Below are 20,720 nucleotides of genomic sequence, written 5' to 3'. Positions count from 1 at the left end.
TCCCTATGGTATCTTTCACATCTGCTTTAAAAATATCTTATAAAAACAAAAACAAATCAGAGTGATAACTGTTTTTCAACCCATTTTCCATAGCTAAAGTTTATTGGTGGAAAAGTACATTTTTGAGGGAGAAAAAAGGACTAGGGTAAAACCAAGTATACTGATCTTTTGGTACTAAATGAAAATGTAAGTGAACAAAGTGAAGTTTCATAATATAAATAATTTATTCATCTATTTTTGAACATTTGACAGAAAAGACCTGCCATATCACAGATACAAATGCATAGAAGGAATTAGTAGACATAAGTCTGTTCTCTCATTATGAACCAATATAGTCCTGGTTTTAATTTTTCAGCAGCTGCTAGTACTATCATTAAATCTCCATCTGCAGGCAAACATAGGTCATGCCGAATTTTCTTCATTCCTCCTCTAAACGGTTGAACACCACTATTCCTGAAACAAAGATGTGAAGTATGCTTAAAATGATATGTTGACACAGAGATATGCCTCCCCTGTTGGCATAATATTCAGAAAAAGACAATTTGATGGACAGCAACATTGCTTATAAATTAAAAGAGGCTGAACCATGATCCTGTGGCCAGGCCTCAAAAAAGGTGGACAAACTGAGATTTAACGATGGTAATGCAACTTTATACATAATACCATTGCTCTGTTAATAGTAGTTCTTATCAAACTAACTATAGCAGAAAACATAACATTAAAATTTGCTAATTGTTCAATGTCTAGGGACCATGACCTAGGAGCAGGGCCTTAAAATAAATGTCAAACATATATGTACTGATAGTAATGAGACTTTTTACAAAATATCATTGATCTATCACAAGTAAATCCTATCAAACTAACTCTACAAAACAAATTAACGGTTTACACAGAAATAAGGGGCCAACATTTTAAAGGACAGTAATTGTATAACTAATAACTTACGTTTCCCCCTCCAAATACTTGATAAGGCACAAAGCTTTCATATGGATTGTCCTCATGAACTGTGAAATAAATGCTTCCCTCACGCCACAAGTAGGTGGTAATTTGTCAAGCTGAAACATAATAAACTTATATGAAAATTAAATGCTTAACCTTTAACTTTATATAAAAAGAAGAAGATGTGGAACTTTATATAACAAGTATTTCAGCATTTATTGGGTAGAACACAAATCTAGGGTGCTCGCATAATGCAGCTTAACTGCACAAAAATAACAAGATGTGGTATGATTGGCAATTAGACGACTCTCCACCCATTTCTGCTTAAATCTATGTCATTTGAACTCTGGTTGATAGTTATCTCATTGGCAATCATACCATATGCTTATTTTATATATTAAGATATTATCAATAAATATGATTGGAGACTAACATTACAAGTAGAAGAATGGGATTCTTTTTTCATCATGACAGCAGAGTAACAATTATGATAATCTAGTTTGAAAAAAAATCACAACATGTTGGCATAAACATTTCTTGGGTCCTTAATGCTCTTCAACAGAATACTTTATATGGCCTTAACTTATACCATTCGAGCATCACTGAGTTTTTTTAAAAGATAAACTGTGTGTTCTGGCGTACAAATTTAATAGCCTACTACCTTTGATGAGTGATTTATAGTATAGAGAATTATTAATTACCATCCGAGGTTAACTGTTTTATTATTTAACCATAAGAGATTTTAAAGTTAAAGAGCACAAAAATTTGAAACAGACAAACAGATAATGATGATGATGGCAAATTAATTAGCATATTCAGGACGAGAACATGTTAGTGTAATATGAATATTAGCCCTACTTTTTACTAGACCAACATGCTTGTTCACAAGGTAACAGTCTGCAAGATGACAAATAACCTTACCCACATTATTCTGACTCTGAGCATACCAGTCTTTGCTCTTGCTCCTTTATACCGTGTGGTTAGCATAGAAGCAGCAAATACCAATTTCAATTTGACCTAGCTTATGTTTAAACCCACGACCTCCCACACTTGAGGTGAAACCCTCAAGACCATCACAGCGGTTTGACAACAGATGCATAGGGTATTAGGCTATCTGAATTATATAGACTTTTGATTGATAAATTGGTTAGGCTCTACTATATACTTTTCCCCCTATTTCAAAGGAAACTTGCACTTTTGTATGCCCAGAAACAGTATACTTACATCTTCTAGAAGGCTGTGTACCAGTGTTTCTGTATAGGAAACTGAAGTTAGGATGTCACTACAATATGGAACATGAAATATGCAGTGAATAGTTATGAAATTGAAGCAAGTCAACTTTTTAAACTTAAATTACATAAATGCTTGTTTACTTAAATATAACTTCACTCTCTTGAGGTATAATTTCATCATATTCAATTTCATTCTCTTGTTGTATTTCAGGAAAGTCAATAAAGACACTCTCTCCATGGATTTCATCAAAATAGTGAGGCATTTGCTTCTCAAAAGGGTTGCATTGGATATCCTTCCTTTATTTATCTAACATGAATTTAAATAATTGTTAACAAAATATTTGACTCTCTTTGAACTGAGCTATTTATATCATGACAAATAAATTTAAAAAAAAAACCTGTGTCGATGGGACACAGATGTCCCTGCTTGTAAATGTATGACAAATTTTACCATTTAAAAGGGACATTATTCAAGAAAGAAAGTGACCCTTTTCGAACTCGATCTGTGTTTGGTAATAAGCATTGTGTAGGAGTATAAAATTTGGTAAAGGAATTGACAAATTTAGTATATTTTTCATTTATAAAGGGACATAACTCAAGAAGGATGAAATGACGCCACCCAAATTCGAATCTGATCTGTGTTTGGTGTTAATAAACATGGTGTACATGTATAAGCACCCTGTATCTGCTTCTCGAAGTAACTTAATATGCGCTTACCCTGTAGGGTGTGGAATGACTGTGTTTTCTCCTCCCATTATAGACAGTAGTTCATTTCTTTGTGCGTTATGACTATGTACCATGTGGTCAGAGAAATGTGGAGACTGTTTGATATCCATGGCTGTTATGTCTATTACACTTGATGGATATTTGCTATACAATAATTCATGTACTGGTAGTTTTATTCTTTGATGTGGTTTCTGTAAAAATTAAGAAGACAATGTAGATATGTGAATATCTGTTGAATATCAAAACTATATATTTTATTTCAATCAATAACGCAATTCTTAGGCATCAAATATACCCCCACTTTTCACCTGCATAAAAAAAATTCTTTCCCCACACAAAAACTCTTTTTGAAGGGGCAATTTTCAACCATTCTTCCAAGTTGACCATCTTTGTACAACCTTGTTTTTTAGCTTTTACTTATGTCCTGCAATTTTATCGTGTGTTTTTCTATGTTGTGATGTTATACTTTTGTTTCAGAAAGGGAGAAGGTTTGGTACCATTAAAACGCTTAATCCCGCTGCAAATATTTGCACCTGTCCTAAGTCAGGAATCTGATGTACAGTAGTTGTTGTTTGTTTATGTAATTTATAAGTGTTTCTTGTTTCTCGGTTTTTTTTTTATATAATCCATTAATTACCAATAAACCTCATAATTGACCATCATAATTATTTTCCCCAAGAAAATCAGTCAGTATGCATTTCAGCATCCAGGAGTATATATAGTTTCGTCATTTGATCAAAATTGTTTCCCCCTGGACAGTTCGCATTTCAATATTTCTCAAACGATCACAATTTGAAGTTTGTATGTCGTAGATTCGTCACTCAAACGCACTTTCGTCATATTTGATATAAATTTTCATCAAAAACTTTAGACAATTTCCATTTAAAATATAGAACTTTATTCAAAAATGTTTTCATGTTTTTCCTGTACGGTGTAAAATATTCCTATGACTATTTATAGACACCAAAAATGTAAAATACGAAATCATTTAGTACCAATTAAATGAGAGAGACAAATATATAGGTGGCACGGCAGTATTTCCTGGCCCATAAGGGATAATGATAGCCTTTTTAGAATTTTCACCACTTTCTAACACTGCAAAAAATTCTACATTCACAGTTAACTGAAGAACTTTCATTTTACTATTCAGAAATGAATTTGAATATGTATCATGACCGTTTACTTTTTTTGCTATTTTTAAAAACCTAACGCCACTAGTACTTTTAGGTCTTTTATGGTGCAGTGAATACAAAATTTTAAAAAATTAAAAAAAAATCATTTTCATCTGTATGTAAAATTATTTCATATTTTTCTACACCTGATTCATCCCTCAGTTTGGGAAAGTATGTTCAGTTGATACTGTATTTTTTGTCCAATCACACTGTTTAGATACATTAACCTAAGTAGGGTACACAAAAGAGCAACCTAAATTCTGGAATGCAAATACTTCCGTGCCACCTATATCTCTTACCAAAGGAATTTAAATCAAAAAATGATAATTTCATGATGAATCCAGACTCGTTTTAAATTTATTACCCACGTGTCACTTCCCGTTTTCATTTCATTTTAAAACCGAAAGTAGAAAACGTGATCTATTGGCTATTCTTGATTTGTAAACAACCTCCTTACAATCGTTACATTCGTTCAAAATGGATTTTATTCAGTTCCAACTTAATAGAAATGATGTTCAAATATTGATTTAGACGTTTTATAAGGATAATGAGTATGCAGTGAGATAATCATTGCAAGTAAATTTCTGCTGTGATTCCTTATTTAAAAAAAATATAACTAACTGAAGAGAAATTGTTAATTTAATTTTCCGGATCCCATGTCAGAATCTTTCATAATAAGGGCCAGTCAAATTATACAATAACTGCCAATTATACCAAAGTCCTTTAAAATCTGACAAAGTCAAAGATGAAGCTAGAAATATACATCCTTGGTCCCTTGCTGTTACACAAAAATAGGTTGAATTTAATAGTGTGCAAAAGTGACTAAAGCCTTCAAAATCCTAGCTTAAACCTTGCCTATAATGGTTTACTTTTATAAATTGTTATTTGGATGGAGAGTTGTCTCATTGGCACTCATACCTAATCTTCCTATATCTAATTACATCAGTTGCAAGTTAGGAGCCATTAGTACTCAAGCAAAAGTCAATTCATAAAAAAAAAAAAAAATAACAATAACTAAATTATTGATTGACCAACAGGGTTTAAACGTAATACCCATTATATTTTCATGTTGAGGTATAATTTTTTTTTACAGCAAATGTCCTATTCACCCACACTATACAGAGTTATTATTAACAGAAGCATCTTTCGTAGAACTTTACCCGTATCATCCCCTGTAACCAAAGATCATGATGATATGTAATTTTCTCTTCTCCACTATACAGCAATGAACATTTTCTTTCTTCTTCAGTATTAAATAGACACAGTGTATATAACATCTACAAAATCAAATTTACAATAATGTTAGCCTCAAAGCACTCATAAGTAAAAAATTAAACTTTATCTGTTAGGCATCATATAATGTAAAATTGAGAATGGAAATGGGGAATGTGCCAAAGAGACAACAACCCGACCATAGAAAAAAACAACAGCAGAAGGTCACCAACAGGTCTTCAATGTAGCGAAAAATTCCCGCACCCGGAGGCATCATATAATGGTATATTTGTACTACAAATGAAACATCTCTAAATGGTTACAAAAATTAAATATTTAAAACTATTACAAGATTATCTGATAATTTGATGTAAAAAGTTTAACACTTGTATTAAAGAAATCAGTACTTTGAAAGATTGATTGATGTTTAATGTCTCTTTCAGCACAGTTACTTCATCAGTTTAGAGTTCAAACTGCTATGGTCAATAGTTTGAATGAACTGCAACAGGTCATAAAGTCATAGTAAAAGATATAATTCTTACAGCATTAATATTTTCTTCCTTGTCACCTATAACTAGGGTTTTACCAAAGGTCATTAAATGTGATGCTATACAATTATGTAGAAACTCTCTCTCTAATGTATGAGATGGACAAAAATAGGTTTCTCCAAGCTGAAAAGAAATTATATAAAAATTATATAAATTATATAAACACATGTATGATTTTTAAACAATACTTAAAATTCAGAGTTTTTTGGCAATGAAGTTATAAAAAATAAAATGTGACAGGTCAGGTTGGGCAAAAATCTAATTTTGAAAACATCAATTGTATGCAACATTTCTTTAAAATAAATCTTGCATTTCAATCCATTGTTCAACAATTACAAACAGTATTTTGAAATTACAGTAATAAAACAAAATATGAAATATAAGGAAAACTTGTTATTATGTCCACTACACATTTTTATACTGTACTGGGCTTTGCTCATTGTTGAAGGTCATACTATGATCTATAGGTGTTAATTTCTGTGGCATTTGGTCTCTTGTGGAGAGTTGTCTCATTGGCAATCATGCCACATCTTCTTTTTTATATTTATATTTTTGTTGCATGTATTTATAATTATAAATATAGCATAAACATTGATAAATAGTTTTATTTGAAAACAATGGCTATTTCATGGCAATCACTTTCTTTCACAATCAAGCTCCGATAAGGTATGGAAAATAAGTTTTATTTATGTGTTTATTCTTATTTGGTTACAATTTTAGTATTCCAGATTTTCAGTAAAAGAACTATAAGTGATCAATGTTTGGAAACATTAACTTTTTTGCATTTAGAAAAAAAATGTTGCTCTAATTTAACCTCGCCTTTACGGGAATATTAAACTGAGATTGCTACACACAATTAATACATTTATTACCTTCAAATAAGAGTATGAAGTACAAACCTTAACATTAGTAGGTAAAGCATTGGTTTTGATCAGCGTCAGGCAGTTAATACAATCATCATTCAGAATGAAAAATGAATCCAGGATATCACTAGCAGGACCAGATGGCTGAAAAGCAAAAAATTAGTACAAACAAAATTAATTTACATTCCTGAAGTAGTTGAAGTATAAGGCTTTTTTCAAAGATAACATGCAAGCATGCAAAACTGTATTAGGCATGACAACATGCAATATTTTCATTAAAAGTTGTACACTTTTTCAAATTAGTACAAGAACATGAAGCCATTCTAAGCAATTTCTGAAGATGCATGTTTATCATGATTCCTGTCCTTACAATTCCATTACCACTGTGGTTCTATAGGGATATTTTCAATTCATAAGTTATATATTCAATGTTTATTTGGTGAGTTTGCTTGATCAATTAGTTTTCTATGTACATGTAGCTGTGGATTTGATTGTCTTTGCATCATTTTTCAATTTTTGCAATGGAATTGTCAGATTTTCTTGTACCTATGATTTCGAAAGTACAGTTCCCTTGGTACTGTGAGGATACACATATCTTTGTACTGTTGATTCATTCAATTTCGAGAACCATGAATTCCATATTTTTAATAAGCTTTGTATACAGAGATTTGCAAAACCACAAAATCAAATGTGCAAGAATATGCAAATTTTCAGACATCCAAATAAATTGATTTCAACGAAAATAAATGAATCCACAGTAAATAGTTAAAGGCATTCTACATTGAAAACAGATGCTAGGTAATCCATGTAATATGTAAGAGCAGTTTCATCAAATCTAATGGTTGAAATATCATCAATTTTATTTGTGTAAAATGCTTATTGATTCTAAATGTATCAAACCTTGTGTAGGAGAATCCTCAGTTTGCCAACCAGTCTCTCCATACATCTGATGACTAGATGCTGTATTTGTAAGAAGTATGTAAGATCACATTTGTTTATAATAAGTGATAAAGAATGAACTGCTGGTCCCATCGTCGTGTTTGCTGTGAATACAAACACTGGTACAACTGTTCCATCGTCAGCATTAGAAAAGAACTTATAATCAATAAAACAATTGTCAAATTCACGACAAATTTCTCCGCTTAGTGACTGGCTACAAACTTTCTTTAAAACTACATGAGAGTAATGGGGCTTGTTAGGAAATGTCCATAAATGATCAATCCTAGGTCCTAATATGTTGTCCCAGTGACTTAGAAATATTCCATCGATAATACTGTCATGTGATGTTTTAATCAGAGATGTAGAAAACTTTGATGATGGTGTCGTTGGGGAAAGACTTCCGGATAGTTCTTTATTGATATCAAGATTGTCTTTTGTGTTCACTTCTATAATTCCTATGTCTACATTTGGTCGTTTCACTATCTTTAAACTCCGGGATTTTGATAACTCACTTGTCATTTTAAAACATGAATATACAAAAATAATTCAATTATAACTGCATAATATTAATTTTTTATTTAGAAGTATATTATCATTATATCCATGTCTTCGATATACATTTTGTATCTTTATGGTTTTAATTCCTTTTTTTGGATTTCAAAATTTATAATATAGGTTTTAATTCCTTGTTTGATTTTAAAACATAAACCACATAGTCTGCTATAACAATATTAGCAATGAGAAAACTAAAAGCTACAAGTAGCAACGATGTTATTATATCAGATGGTGCTGATGTAGTTTGGTAAAAACACAAAACAAACAGCAGAAAAATCAGAAAAACAATGGCAAAGAATGTGTAGTTCACAAAAAGTATAATAATGCTTCCACGATCCAAGATCTCTGTTGACCAGTCTTGTCTCATAACTGCTTCTATGTTCATTCACCTTTTTGTCAGCTCCTTTAACATTCTACAGACGGTCTAAGGTGTATGACGAGAGCTGTAAGCAAAAAGTATAACAAATTGATCAGGTTTTTTTCAGTAAAAAAATAGTTTTCAGACGAATAATGATAATCTGGTGCAGTTTAATACACAATTAACATGTTTACACTTTTTCTAGTAGTTTTCAGCCTGGAACTGCAGCATAATATGATATGTTACTGTACCTGCAATTTGCACCTTAAAAATGTACCCCTATAAATTTTCAGACAGATATCTTATTTGTGTTTAATACATAAATGTATATATCCTTTACTTTGTCAACATAGTCCAAATAAAATATGATGTTTTGAAAGGCTATAACAATTTTTGACTGTGATGACATTTAAAATGACAAGACATAATTTAGTAGACAATAAGGCTTCAAAAGACCTTATATATTGTGACGATTTTGACAGGTATCAGTGTTTAAATTTTTATTGATAGTGTCTACATAGTTTTTTCTATATTTCTGCAAACTGTATTTTGTATTATTGTATTATAGCAGTAAATGTGTGTATTTTATTTCATTATTACCTATTTATTGTATAATCATTTTAATATTGTATGTTCAGAATGACAGAAAACATGTGTTTTCTGACCGACAACTTTTGATCAATTGTACGTTACTTTCACTTTCCCTTTTACTGGAAGTAACAGGTATTGTTATAAATATAATGTCAATAGAAATCGTATAATTTTTAGACTATACTGAACATGTTGTAGTTATATTTTTGTATGTTTTTCGAAACAGGGATAAATGTTAAAGTGTTTCTTGTAAAGTTTATGTAGAGTATGGGAGTTTTATTTAGATTTAAGTAATAACTACTTATGAACAATTTTTGCACTGATGTTGCACACCTTTTTAAAGTAATAGGGCTGTAATGACATCATTTTCTTAGACGTCAAGTGCAAAGATATTTGCCTTTTATGGAAGTTTCCTTATTAGGTCATAGATTTTACCAATATTTGGAATTTCAAAATAACAACACTAGCGTAAGATTTATAGTATTTTACGTCAGTTCCAGCTTGTCCCTACCGCCGGCTAGTAGCTTAATTCACGTGTCTCAAAAATTTCAAGATACAGTTTTTCTAAAGCAGCAGTTTAAGTTCCTGAGAATTGCAATATATATGCAATATAAATATTTATGTAGTTCATATAATTGTTCCAATTTCCAGTTTTGAACGGAGGCAGAAATGTAATAGTTTTCTTGTTTTCTTAGATATAAGTTTTGAGAATAAAGTTTAATAATGAATTTTAAAACTTTCAATAGGAGAAAGGTGTGTAAAGTTGGCAAGCGTGTTCGTTTGTTTCATATAGTTGCATTGCTGTTAATAGATTTTTATAATATAGAAAAAGGGTTACAAAAATTATGACTTATTTATTTGTGTAGTATTATCTATAAGGAGAGTTGCCTATAGGATCTGTGTTTCTTGAATGTTGCTTTTCGGTGTATCTGAGTATTATCTGTTCGTCTAAGCTATACAGAATGTTGATAACTAATTGTTGATTGCTGCTTTAAGAGATTTATATCTCACGGTTAATTCTTGTTCCAGTTGTTATTTATATGATGCCTGGTGAATAAAAGTTGTTATACAATTGAAGTGATTTTGTGTTTACTTTCAGAACATCACGTCTTACACACACACACACAAGCATAAAAAGGACTTTAGGCGATCCTAGCAACTATGTTTATATGATATGCAGAATGCAGTGGCAGTAGTAGTAATAATTTTGAGTGTTTATATTTCCTGTAAAATTCTTTTGGTTCGTTGTTGGTGTCTGTTTGATCTGATGGTTGGTTTGGTTGGTTAGAAAGGTTCTCACCGGTTTGCGAAAATACGTTACAATATCATCATTTGTCTGCCTTGTAACATGTAAGACATATCACATTTTAGGTTCCTGTAAAATTTTGATGTCATCACAATGGAAAATGATTGTTGTATGATGTGAGTAGTTCACATCTAAGTACCGATAAGATCTTTAGACGAGGGTGGTAAAGGGTTATTTTTGTGCAACGTGTATTGCCATTTTTAATTCATGTGCAGCCGTGAAAAAGGTTCATTTTTCACAGTGTTTCGTGAAATCAGTAAAAAGATCCATGTGCAAGACATTTTTAATTGTTTGTTCATCGTGAAATGGCAATGTTATTTCGAGTTCTTCCATGCAGATACCCACCCTTTACGCCCCGCAGACTATATTTAAGAAAAGTGTTGAATGCATGCATGTTGCTGTGCAATTGATTAACAATAAATTTACACAAATAATAATTTTATAACAGCTGAAGTAATTATATATATCGATTGTGATTTAAAATAACAACTTTTAGTTTTATGAACAATGTTTTGGTTTGAGTGTGGTTGTTTTAGACTGTTAGAGAACAACAGCTGTAATCAGCTGATCTCACAAGATGTTAACAGCAGAGGTTTCAATAATGGTCTGAAGAAGAAAGTTTCAGGACTTTTGAATATATTTTAAGGATGTAAACAAGTGAGAATTTAGAGATCTACCTGAGTGATGACACTGGAAAGTTCCAACAAACTTGGATAATTGTTGGAATGGTAAAATAACAAGGCCTTCCGAATGTACAGAAATCCGAAAGTCCACTTCCGGATAAATAAAAATCTGCTGTGTGCACGTGTGATTGTGTAACCTGGCTCTTATGAACATATGAAATAATAATGAGCTGTAAAACTCCGAATTCGCATGTACAGGAAATAGGGAATGTTTTATCTGACCCTTCTAGACCACTGAAAGAACGTTTTAGGGCTCTTTTTACACTGAAAAATATAGGTGGTAAACAAGCGATTGATTGCATTTCCAATAACTTTTCAGATTCGTCTGCTCTTCTCAAACATGAACTAGCTTATTGTTTAGGTCAAATGGTAAACCCTTATGCTGTTCCTAAACTAGTGGAGGTTTTAGAAAATACAGAACAGGAACCAATGGTTCGACATGAAGCAGGTACTAAAAAGTAAAATACATGATTTATATTATTAATTTTAATATACCTTATCGCTATTTGTTCGCCATTACTGGATATCACACAGGTTCCCGTAAACATTTGACGTCACAAAACAAAATATCTGACGCCACAATGGAAAAGTGATTGTTGTATGCATCAAAAGTTCAAGCGGCTGCGGGTCAGCTGGGATTAGGGATAAGGTGTATATAATACTAATAGAGGGTACTAATGCCCTCACCTTCAGGCATCAAACGGTCATTTTCAGGTACAGTTATCATCAAATTGGATTAAATTTTACTGTCATTCTTCAAATATTGCCAGAATTTTTACTGTTCTTTCAATGTCATGAAGGTACGTACATGTACATTTGTACCCCCATTTCATTGTACGACCCACAAAATAGACATGTCTATTTTATTTGCCAATACCATTCAAATTACATAAGTTCCCTCAATATATTACAATAATAGTTGTTGTATTGACACTCACACAACAGTTACTTCCTAGGCTTAATGATCATTCAATCATAACAAATTCAGCTATAAACTCATAAGAGTAAATACATCTTTTAATTTAGAACCCAGAAAAATGTATAAATGTTTGTTGAGGTCTAATATACATGTTACACTTAGTCTTATCTGAAGAAACATTTTAGTGGCATAATGCATGTGTACCAACAACCTTTTAGACCAAAACCTGCCTACTATTACACTGTCTCTCAGACTCGGACCATTTATCAACCAAAAATATCAACTCCACAGAAAAGGTCCAAAGATGTGCAGCAAATCAGGCTTTTCAGATATAGTGTTTGTCAATAACACTTGAAAACAAGTTTGTTGTAAAAGTGACCCAAAATGTTTTTCATAAACTTTAAATGGTAACTGAATATGGCAAGTGTTAAGTATGATGCTCTCTGTGTAAAATACACTTGTTCATGGTTTCAAAGGTACAAGTTGATATGAGAAATATTCTTGACTATATAGTTTTACAGGCTGAATAAGGAATTGATTTGCAGCAAAATCAGAAAAAATCCTCATGATAAGAATAAATTTAGACTATGAGATGTTTAAAAGTTAAGAATTAGAATTAAACCTACATTAATAAATCAATTTATAAAATGATAATATTGCCTTTTTTGTTTTTGTACTTTGATCACTTTAACCACTGTACTTATCATTTGTACTGGTAACTAATTTTTGAAGTAGAGTTATCTCCCATTGATTATAATTTTTTTTTAATTCATGTACAGATTGTAATAAACAATTAATTTCCCCGTAGGCGACAATGATAGCCTTTTTTGAGATACAGACTTTAGAAAGTTGATTTTTTAACAAAACCTTGCTAGAATTTCAGTAAAGTTATTTGGACAGAATTTTTTGGTCCCAAAAATATAGGTTCGCATTGCCTTTCTTAAAGTATTTTGTACTAATATCTCCCATGCCTATCAATTTTGCACTTAAAAAAACCTGTCTCGTCCTAGCGTTGAAAAGACGTCTCATTTCCTTTAGGGCTAAGGAAAATAATTTGTTTGGCCTATGATATAATGCAGAATGCACGAAGTCTCTAATAATAAAAACTAACAGGCGCACATATCAACCAATCAGGATTAGTCATACTTTTAATTCTGAATATCATGTTATGCTCATAAAATGGCTGCACCCATACAATCTAATGGTGTATTGTAACCTACAGATATAAGTCCTTGGTTTGATATAATTCAGTTAACCATATTTTCTTCTCGGATGTATTTTGCATACATGTACATGTAGCTACACTGCTTCAACAGAGAGTATAATTGATTCTGATTCAGGTTGTCTTTACTATAAATATAAGAGTACAGTGTCCAATTCATGGACAGTGAAAATTTCATCAGTCAGTAACTGTCTACATTTTGTATGAATATATACATTTTTTCGATAATTGACAAGAATATTATCATCAGCTGTATTTTGGCACCAGATAAAATAAGATATCACATTATTAAGACTGAAGTTTGAACCAGAATTTATTGAATAATGCCTAAATTTCACACTGATATGTATAACTTGAAGAAGTGGTTGATTGAATTAATATTCTTTATAATTTTAAACTTACAGGTGAAGCGTTGGGAGCCATTGGTTGTGTAGATGCAGTTCCAATCTTAGAAAAATATAAGGATGATAGTGTCATAGAGGTATTGTTTGATCATTATTTTTCAAAATAGACCTTAAGCCTAAATAATACATTTATTGAATCATAGATTCATACCTCCTGGAACACAGATTCTCATACATGTATATGTTTAAATCTCTTTTGATTAAGAAACACTTATGTAATCTTTTTTTGTTTGTGTTTTTTTTTATGTATATTTCAAAATAGAACAGAAAGAAATTCTGATAAATATTGAATATTATTATATGATCATATTGATAATAATTTATTTTCTGTTAAAAATTCTTTTCATCTCTGCATCTAAAAATATTTTCATATCAGTATCTATGATTCTGAAAGTCTTCACAAATATGCATACATCTTATTAAAAAAATATTTTGTATTATAATTGTAATAATTTTATTACATCTTATCAGGTTGCAGAAACATGTCAGCTTGCTTTAGAAAGAATTGAATGGCTTCAAAGTGAAGATAAAGAAAGGGAGAAATTATCAGAGAATCCATATTTTTCTACTGATCCAGCACCTCCATCAACAAACATGGACATTAACAATTTAAAAACACAATTACTGGACGAAAAATCAACTTTATTTCACAGATACAGAGCTATGTTTTCTCTGAGGAATATAGGAACAACAGAAGCTGTTCAAGCTTTGGCTCAAGGTATATTATCTATTTGGTTATAACAATTAAATATTAAAATTATTGTAAAAAATAAGGTACAAGCTTAAGTATCTATATAATATAAAAAAGTAGATGTGGTATGATTGCCAATGGGACAACTCCCCACAAGAGACTAAATGACACAGAAATTAACAACTAAAGGTCCCCGTACAGCCATCAACAATTTGCAACTGCAAAGTCAGCTATACATTTCAAAGACAGATTCACATTTAAATATCTTACATTACATATTTGGTTATTATCTAGAGGTCAACATAATATGATCTTCAATGATACATTTATATAAGTGTTTATGTACAAAAAAATTATATGCCAAACTTAAAAAGTTCAGAGTCTTAAAAGAAGTGAATATACTACCATCAACACAAAACTCTTTAAATAACATTATACATACCATTGAAAGCAACAGCTAATGAGGTTACTTACTTGGTTGTATTTTTAAAACATGTTTGATATGGTTTCTATTTGTTCTCTAAGACTTACACCTTTAAAGAGATATCTCAAACTATATATTTTGCTGAAACTGAAAAAGGAGTGACTCTTGTAAAGAATTATTTATTTCAAGTTCACAGTGCATATAAAACACAAATAATGGTGCCATCAAACAATGTTACTATTATGATACTGCAGAATAAGTTACCAGTAAAAACTTAGTGTTAAAAAAAACCGTTAAAATTGGCCATGAATTCTGTTAAATTTGAAATATGTTTACATGGGTTAATTTAAAGAAATTTGTAAAATGAAAATTAAACTAGTATCCTACAGTACTCTAACCGTTTGAAATTATTTTCAGGACTAAAATGTTCAAGTGCATTGTTCCGACATGAAATTGCCTATGTATTAGGTCAAATGCAACATGAAGCATGTGTACAAGAACTAAAAGAAAATCTTTGTGACGAGAAAGAGAATCCCATGGTACGACATGAATGTGCTGAGGCCTTAGGGGCTATAGCTACTGAAGAATGTACGAAGATTTTAGAGCAATATCTACAGGACAAAGAGAGAGTGGTTAAAGAAAGTTGTGTTGTTGCTTTAGACATGTCTGAATATGAACAGAGTAAAGAATTTCAGTATGCAGATTCATTAACAAAGTTAAATTCCTAGAACTGGTTAGGATTTTAGCAAGCTGATATGATTGGAAGATAATTTATTAGAAGAATTGTGATCTGTCATGCTCTCTTCTGTGAAGACTACAGCTGGTTAGAACTCACTAGTGCTATCACTTACACTTAACTTGATCATGTCTAAGATTGTGGTTTAATAATAATGAAGAAATTTATTTCAGAGATTAAATTATAATTATACCCCCGCTTTAAAATTATACCCCCGCTTTAAAAAAGGGGGGGTATACTGTTTTACCTCTGTCTGTCTGTCAGTCCGTCAGTCCGTCCATCAGTCCGTCCGTCAGTCAGTCCGTCCCATGAAACTTTCGTCACATTTTTCTCAGGAACTTCACATCCACCCTTTCTGTAATTTGGTATCAACATTTATATATGTTAGCCATACCGTGTGATGCGTTTTCAGATTCATCACTTGACAACTTCCTGTTTACCGAACACTTGTATGATTTTACACATGATAGCCAAGTTGAAAATTTTCGTCACATTTTTCTCAGGAACTACACATCCACCCTTTCTGTAATTTGGTATCAACATTTGTATATGTTAGCCATACCGTGTGATGCGTTTTCAGATTCATCACTTGACAACTTCCTGTTTACCGAACACTTGTATGATTTTACACATGATAGCCAAGTTGAAAATTTTCGTCACATTTTTCTCAGCAACTACAATACAAGAATTTCTGAAATTTGGTTTCAGGATTTATATAAGTCAGCTATACCGTGTGATGCGTTTTCAGATTCATCACTCGACAACTTCCTGTTTACCGAACACTTGTATGATTTTACACATGATAGCCAAGTTGAAAATTTTCGTCACATTTTTCTCAGGAACTACAATACAAGGATTTCTCAGCAACTACAATACAAGGATTTCTGAAATTTGGTTTCAGGATTTATATAAGTCAGCTATACCGTGTGATGCGTTTTCAGATTCATCACTTGACAACTTCCTGTTTACCGAACACTTGCATATTTTTACACTATTAATATTATCCACTTGCGGCGGGGGTATCATCAGTGAGCAGTAGCTCGCAGTTTCACTTGTTTGAAATGCAAAACAAAATAAACTTAGATTATTAGATAATATTTATTTTTGACACTTAATGGTTTGTATATGAACTTCTCCTAAACCATATGACATAATTTAAGAATTTATCATAAAATCTTACTCACATGAGGTACTTTCACACCTCCTCATTCATTTCTTCATCTGCATAATTTAGAGGTTGACTCTGGGATGATATAGACTTTCTCATATCTGCACAATATAATACACATTTACATCCACTTCTAAACCCAAAATCTGGAATAAATGAAACTACAAATGTATCTTAGAATTTTTTCCTTATAATGCTATTGTGCATCTATTTTGTTTTAAATTTGAAATATGTTTGGAGTTTTCCTGATCTAAGAGTATGACCCTTTCCAATGATTAACTTTGGGGTACTTATCCACAACTTCTCAACCCCATTTTACAGTGTCAAAACTATCTCACTATCTGAAGAATATAATGCTATTGTACACCTATTTCGCTTTTGGTCCCAATTAATTTTGTGGCTTCTATTTAGGCATATCATTAGCATATTTGCTTCTAAATTAAAACCTCTGATCATAATTTGGTCATGGACTTTGAAAAAGGGGGGGGGGGGTATTATTTTGTAAGCATTGCTTGCAGTACCTACAATGTAAAGTTTATTGTTATGTCCTACAATCAACAATTTTAATTTTTGCATTTAAATATGTAACTTTATGTTGAATTTATGTCATTGTGTAAAGGTATAACAAAACTTGTATGAGGAAAATAAAGAAATCTCATTATTGCTACATAAAATGTTCAGTATTCTAGTTATATATATATATATATATGAAACTAAGGAAATGTGGGTATATATCAATGAAATAGAAACCCAATGTCAATTTTAAAACCACCTAAAAGATTTATAATTTTTTTATGTGAAATATGTTTAACATTGATCTTTATTTAGATTTTAAATTATTTTTGTGTACATATGAAAACAAACATTTACACATTGATCATTGCTTATGATATCACATATATAAGTGCATAAGAAAACTAGAGTGGGATAAATAAGTTATCTCCCTTCGTATGTTAATATATAATATTCATTGAATAGAAATAAAGAAGGGTTTAACACCAAATTATTTACATTATATTAACACTGATACAAGTGTTGCATGAGTGATGTAAACAAATTATGTAACACATGTGACTGTTTTTCTTAAGATTGTTTATAAACTTTATGATGACGTTAGTAGATGATATACATCCTTCAGTTTAAAGTAGATTGAACAAAAATTATGCACAGACATGCGATGGAAAAGAAGCTATTTGTCTTGACTATTGTACACTTTGTTAATGTACAATTCTAATTTATAAACATTCAGTCTGCAAATCATACAATTAGCATTAAAATAGACGAAATTTGACTTTTCAAGATCATTTCTTTAAAATATATTGTGACTGTTCTTTTGATACTACTGAACATTTATTCAAAATCATGCACAAGTTTGCCAATTTTCTTACAAGTGGTTCTTCTAAATTATTACCACCTTGTTCTTTATCTCAAAACTACAGTGAGGCCTCCATCATCAAGCACAGCTTCACAATCAACTACCAAGTTCAAGACTGAAGCCCTAGATATCACCATGTCTACATTATGGCATTCAAAAATACATTTTGTTTAATTTCAAAGTTACCAATAATGAAATGGTTTTATGAAATCCAACAAAAATTGTCATAGTTTGCCTAACATTTTTTTGGTATATCTTAAAAAGTGCCTGGTAATTTATTTATAATGTTACCCTCTATAGTAGTAATATGTAGATTGATTTATTTATTGATTGTGTCAATTTTCTTGGATTAAAGAAAACTTGCATTTCCATGGAAACTTGAATTTGTGGATTTGTCAAAATTCCTACTTGGTGAATATTTGAACTTGGTGTTTCGTGTATAATAAATAATCCACAATAGTACAATGCTGCTAACAAACCATCAGATCAATATGACAAAAATTATTATGTAACATTTTGAGGCACTTTTACACAATTGGTTACTTGTTTAAAGCTCTGTTGGTCTGTTGGTCTGTGTAAAGCTTTGACCTTGTTGATATGGTCCAGTCCCAATTTATATACCCCTTCTTGTACAATTAGTAGTGGTAGTCTAAATTTTAAGTCAATTTGGCGTCCTAAAGTTTTAGATTGGCATACATCTAAGAATTGTTTACTTAGTATGTAATTTTTTTGGTGATCCAGCTTATATTCGTAAGCAATTTATTTTCACAGAACTGAAAAAATCACCTATATATAAATAGAGATTCTGTTAAAATTGGAACATCTCTTATTATTATATAAATATTCGATCAAAGTTAATAAAAACTTGAATATGAATTGGCTGATATAGGCGGCGCTAAACAATAAGTCTACAAAAATAAGATGGTTTATAGCAGTGATAGCATTTGTTCTTAAATGAAACCAACAGGAATTCAAATAGTGTCTTTCAACTAGTGTTAGATTTTGAATACAGTCATTTTAAAATAGATGTTTAATAAGGTAATGGTTCTTGCTTAGAACGTGATACAATGGCTTTATTGCTGTTCTTTGTCTTGAAGCGTAAGGAGTCCTCAACAGTTTAATAGTTGACAATAGTTCTATGCAGATGGTTCAGTTCCCTTATGTGGCTTGAAGTGAGGATCACAACTATTACATGTAAACAAGAAATCACTCAACAAAGCTATTAGGCACTTTTTATTTGTGCTGTTTTAAAGAAAGACATAAAAATAACAAAGTCCAAACAATTTTGCAATGAATTGAATTTTCAAAAGCACTTTCAGTGTTTGCTACATTGCAGAAAATTTAATTTATTTTGTCCCATGTATTTAGAATATCAAACTTTACAATATGGACAAAAGGAATTGAAGAAAATTTTGAAATAACCACCTACCAGGAAAGATCATTCATATTGAACAAGATACCAAATAGCCAAAGGACTGTCTAAAGCTGTGTTAATCAGCTGAATTGATAACTCTAAGAAGGGTTAGTATTGTTGGTAATTACTTATTGAGAAAAATATGTCCAGCTTTGAATTGAGGTGAAAAAGTTAGCAAGGCTAATAACAATTAAGACAATTCAAATTTCTTTTTATAATAACTAATCTTGTAAAACACCTTTTAGATGATTTGTGTGGGTTTAAAACATTTCCTATAACAATTTTTTCCCTTTAGATACTGTTTAATTGCATTAACAGCTTTCCACCTTGCTGACTTTAATAAAAGATCATTTTATTATTATGTAAAAGATAATTTATTAAGAGAAAATGAGGAATGAAAATGATATTTATATAAATTGTCACTTATTTAACAATGATGAACTGCACATTTCTGAAACTCATTATTAAAGATAATTGAATCTTTAAAATTACCATGGATTATTGAAAACATTTCAAATTTAAATTGACAAATCTCTTGAGTGATGTATGAAACCAGATGTTGTATTATATCAAAATTTTATTAAATTGTTGTTTTCTTGTTTGAAATACAATTGATATATAGATCAAGCCTCAAGTCAATAGATAAGATATTATTACTGAATAATTTATGCAATTACAAAAAAGGAGACCAGAAAACATTTAAAAAAATTAACATTGGAGAAGAAAAAATTGAATGAAGGAGATTTAAAGGGTTCAAATTTGTTAGCACTATTTTAAACTGCAGCTGTTAAATCCAGATATTGAATTTACAACAAAGTTTTCTCCTGATGAGTTTAGAGGAGAACAAACTAGCCAAAGTAGGAGAAAAAAGGCAACCCAAAACACCTGCCTGTTTTTCAAGTATTTTTGAAAAGTATTTTGTAGAGATTTAATGTTTTCTTTTGTTTGGCATAATTCTTACAAAGCTATATGACCAATCTGTTGCATAATTTATTGGCTATTTATAGAAAAATGAATAAATTGCCCTGTTTTTAAAAGAATATGATTTCTTATTCAAGCATCACAGCACTGATCTCTACAGGTTGATTAATTTTACTGTTATTGAACAGGTAACACCTACAGAATACAAGACATAACCATCAATGTAAGATTATTTACTATCACCTATCTCTGTTTGATGTGCACAAATTGTATATTAACCTATTACATGGGCCAATAGAAACAGTTGTCAGAAGAATTTGTC

At 30.9% G+C, this 20,720-nt stretch overlaps 2 protein-coding genes across 2 annotated transcripts; one reads left to right on the top strand and one right to left on the bottom strand.

The window, feature by feature from the left end:
- Nucleotides 1-205: 205 nt before the first annotated feature.
- On the bottom strand, nt 206-11,220 carry LOC139525488 (guanine nucleotide exchange factor C9orf72-like). The gene is made up of 9 exons (XM_071320864.1): nt 11,119-11,220; nt 7,593-8,629; nt 6,729-6,836; nt 5,824-5,952; nt 5,230-5,346; nt 2,889-3,088; nt 2,164-2,221; nt 946-1,055; nt 206-453 (listed from the first exon to the last, which is right to left on the bottom strand). The coding sequence occupies exons 2-9, from the start codon at nt 8,148-8,150 to the stop codon at nt 294-296; spliced, it is 1,440 nt and encodes a 479-aa protein (XP_071176965.1). The 5' UTR covers nt 8,151-8,629; nt 11,119-11,220; the 3' UTR covers nt 206-293.
- Nucleotides 11,203-15,703, top strand: LOC139525494 (deoxyhypusine hydroxylase-like). The gene is made up of 4 exons (XM_071320877.1): nt 11,203-11,572; nt 13,670-13,746; nt 14,141-14,387; nt 15,202-15,703. The coding sequence occupies exons 1-4, from the start codon at nt 11,290-11,292 to the stop codon at nt 15,510-15,512; spliced, it is 918 nt and encodes a 305-aa protein (XP_071176978.1). The 5' UTR covers nt 11,203-11,289; the 3' UTR covers nt 15,513-15,703.
- The last annotated feature ends 5,017 nt before the right edge of the window (nt 15,704-20,720 follow it).

This window comes from Mytilus edulis, chromosome 1 (genome assembly GCF_963676685.1).
Source record: "Mytilus edulis chromosome 1, xbMytEdul2.2, whole genome shotgun sequence".
Lineage (NCBI taxonomy): Eukaryota > Metazoa > Mollusca > Bivalvia > Mytilida > Mytilidae > Mytilus > Mytilus edulis.
The sequence above is the reverse complement of the archived record's forward strand: the minus strand, read 5'-3'. Positions and strand labels throughout refer to the sequence as shown.

What these genes read in the sequence shown, in the direction of transcription:
- LOC139525488 (XM_071320864.1), bottom strand. Translation starts at nt 8,150, where the DNA reads ATGACAAGTGAGTTATCAAAATCCCGGAGTTTAAAGATAGTGAAACGA. An exon ending in TGAGGATTCTCCTACACAAG is followed by an intron (nt 6,837 to 7,592) that starts GTTTGATACATT and finishes TTTGCTTTTCAG; the next exon opens with CCATCTGGTCCTGCTAGTGA. An exon ending in GGTTACAGGGGATGATACGG is followed by an intron (nt 3,089 to 5,229) that starts GTAAAGTTCTAC and finishes TAATTTTTACAG; the next exon opens with AAACCACATCAAAGAATAAA.
- LOC139525494 (XM_071320877.1), top strand. Translation starts at nt 11,290, where the DNA reads ATGAGCTGTAAAACTCCGAATTCGCATGTACAGGAAATAGGGAATGTT. An exon ending in AATGGTTCGACATGAAGCAG is followed by an intron (nt 11,573 to 13,669) that starts GTACTAAAAAGT and finishes TTAAACTTACAG; the next exon opens with GTGAAGCGTTGGGAGCCATT. An exon ending in TGTTCAAGCTTTGGCTCAAG is followed by an intron (nt 14,388 to 15,201) that starts GTATATTATCTA and finishes AATTATTTTCAG; the next exon opens with GACTAAAATGTTCAAGTGCA.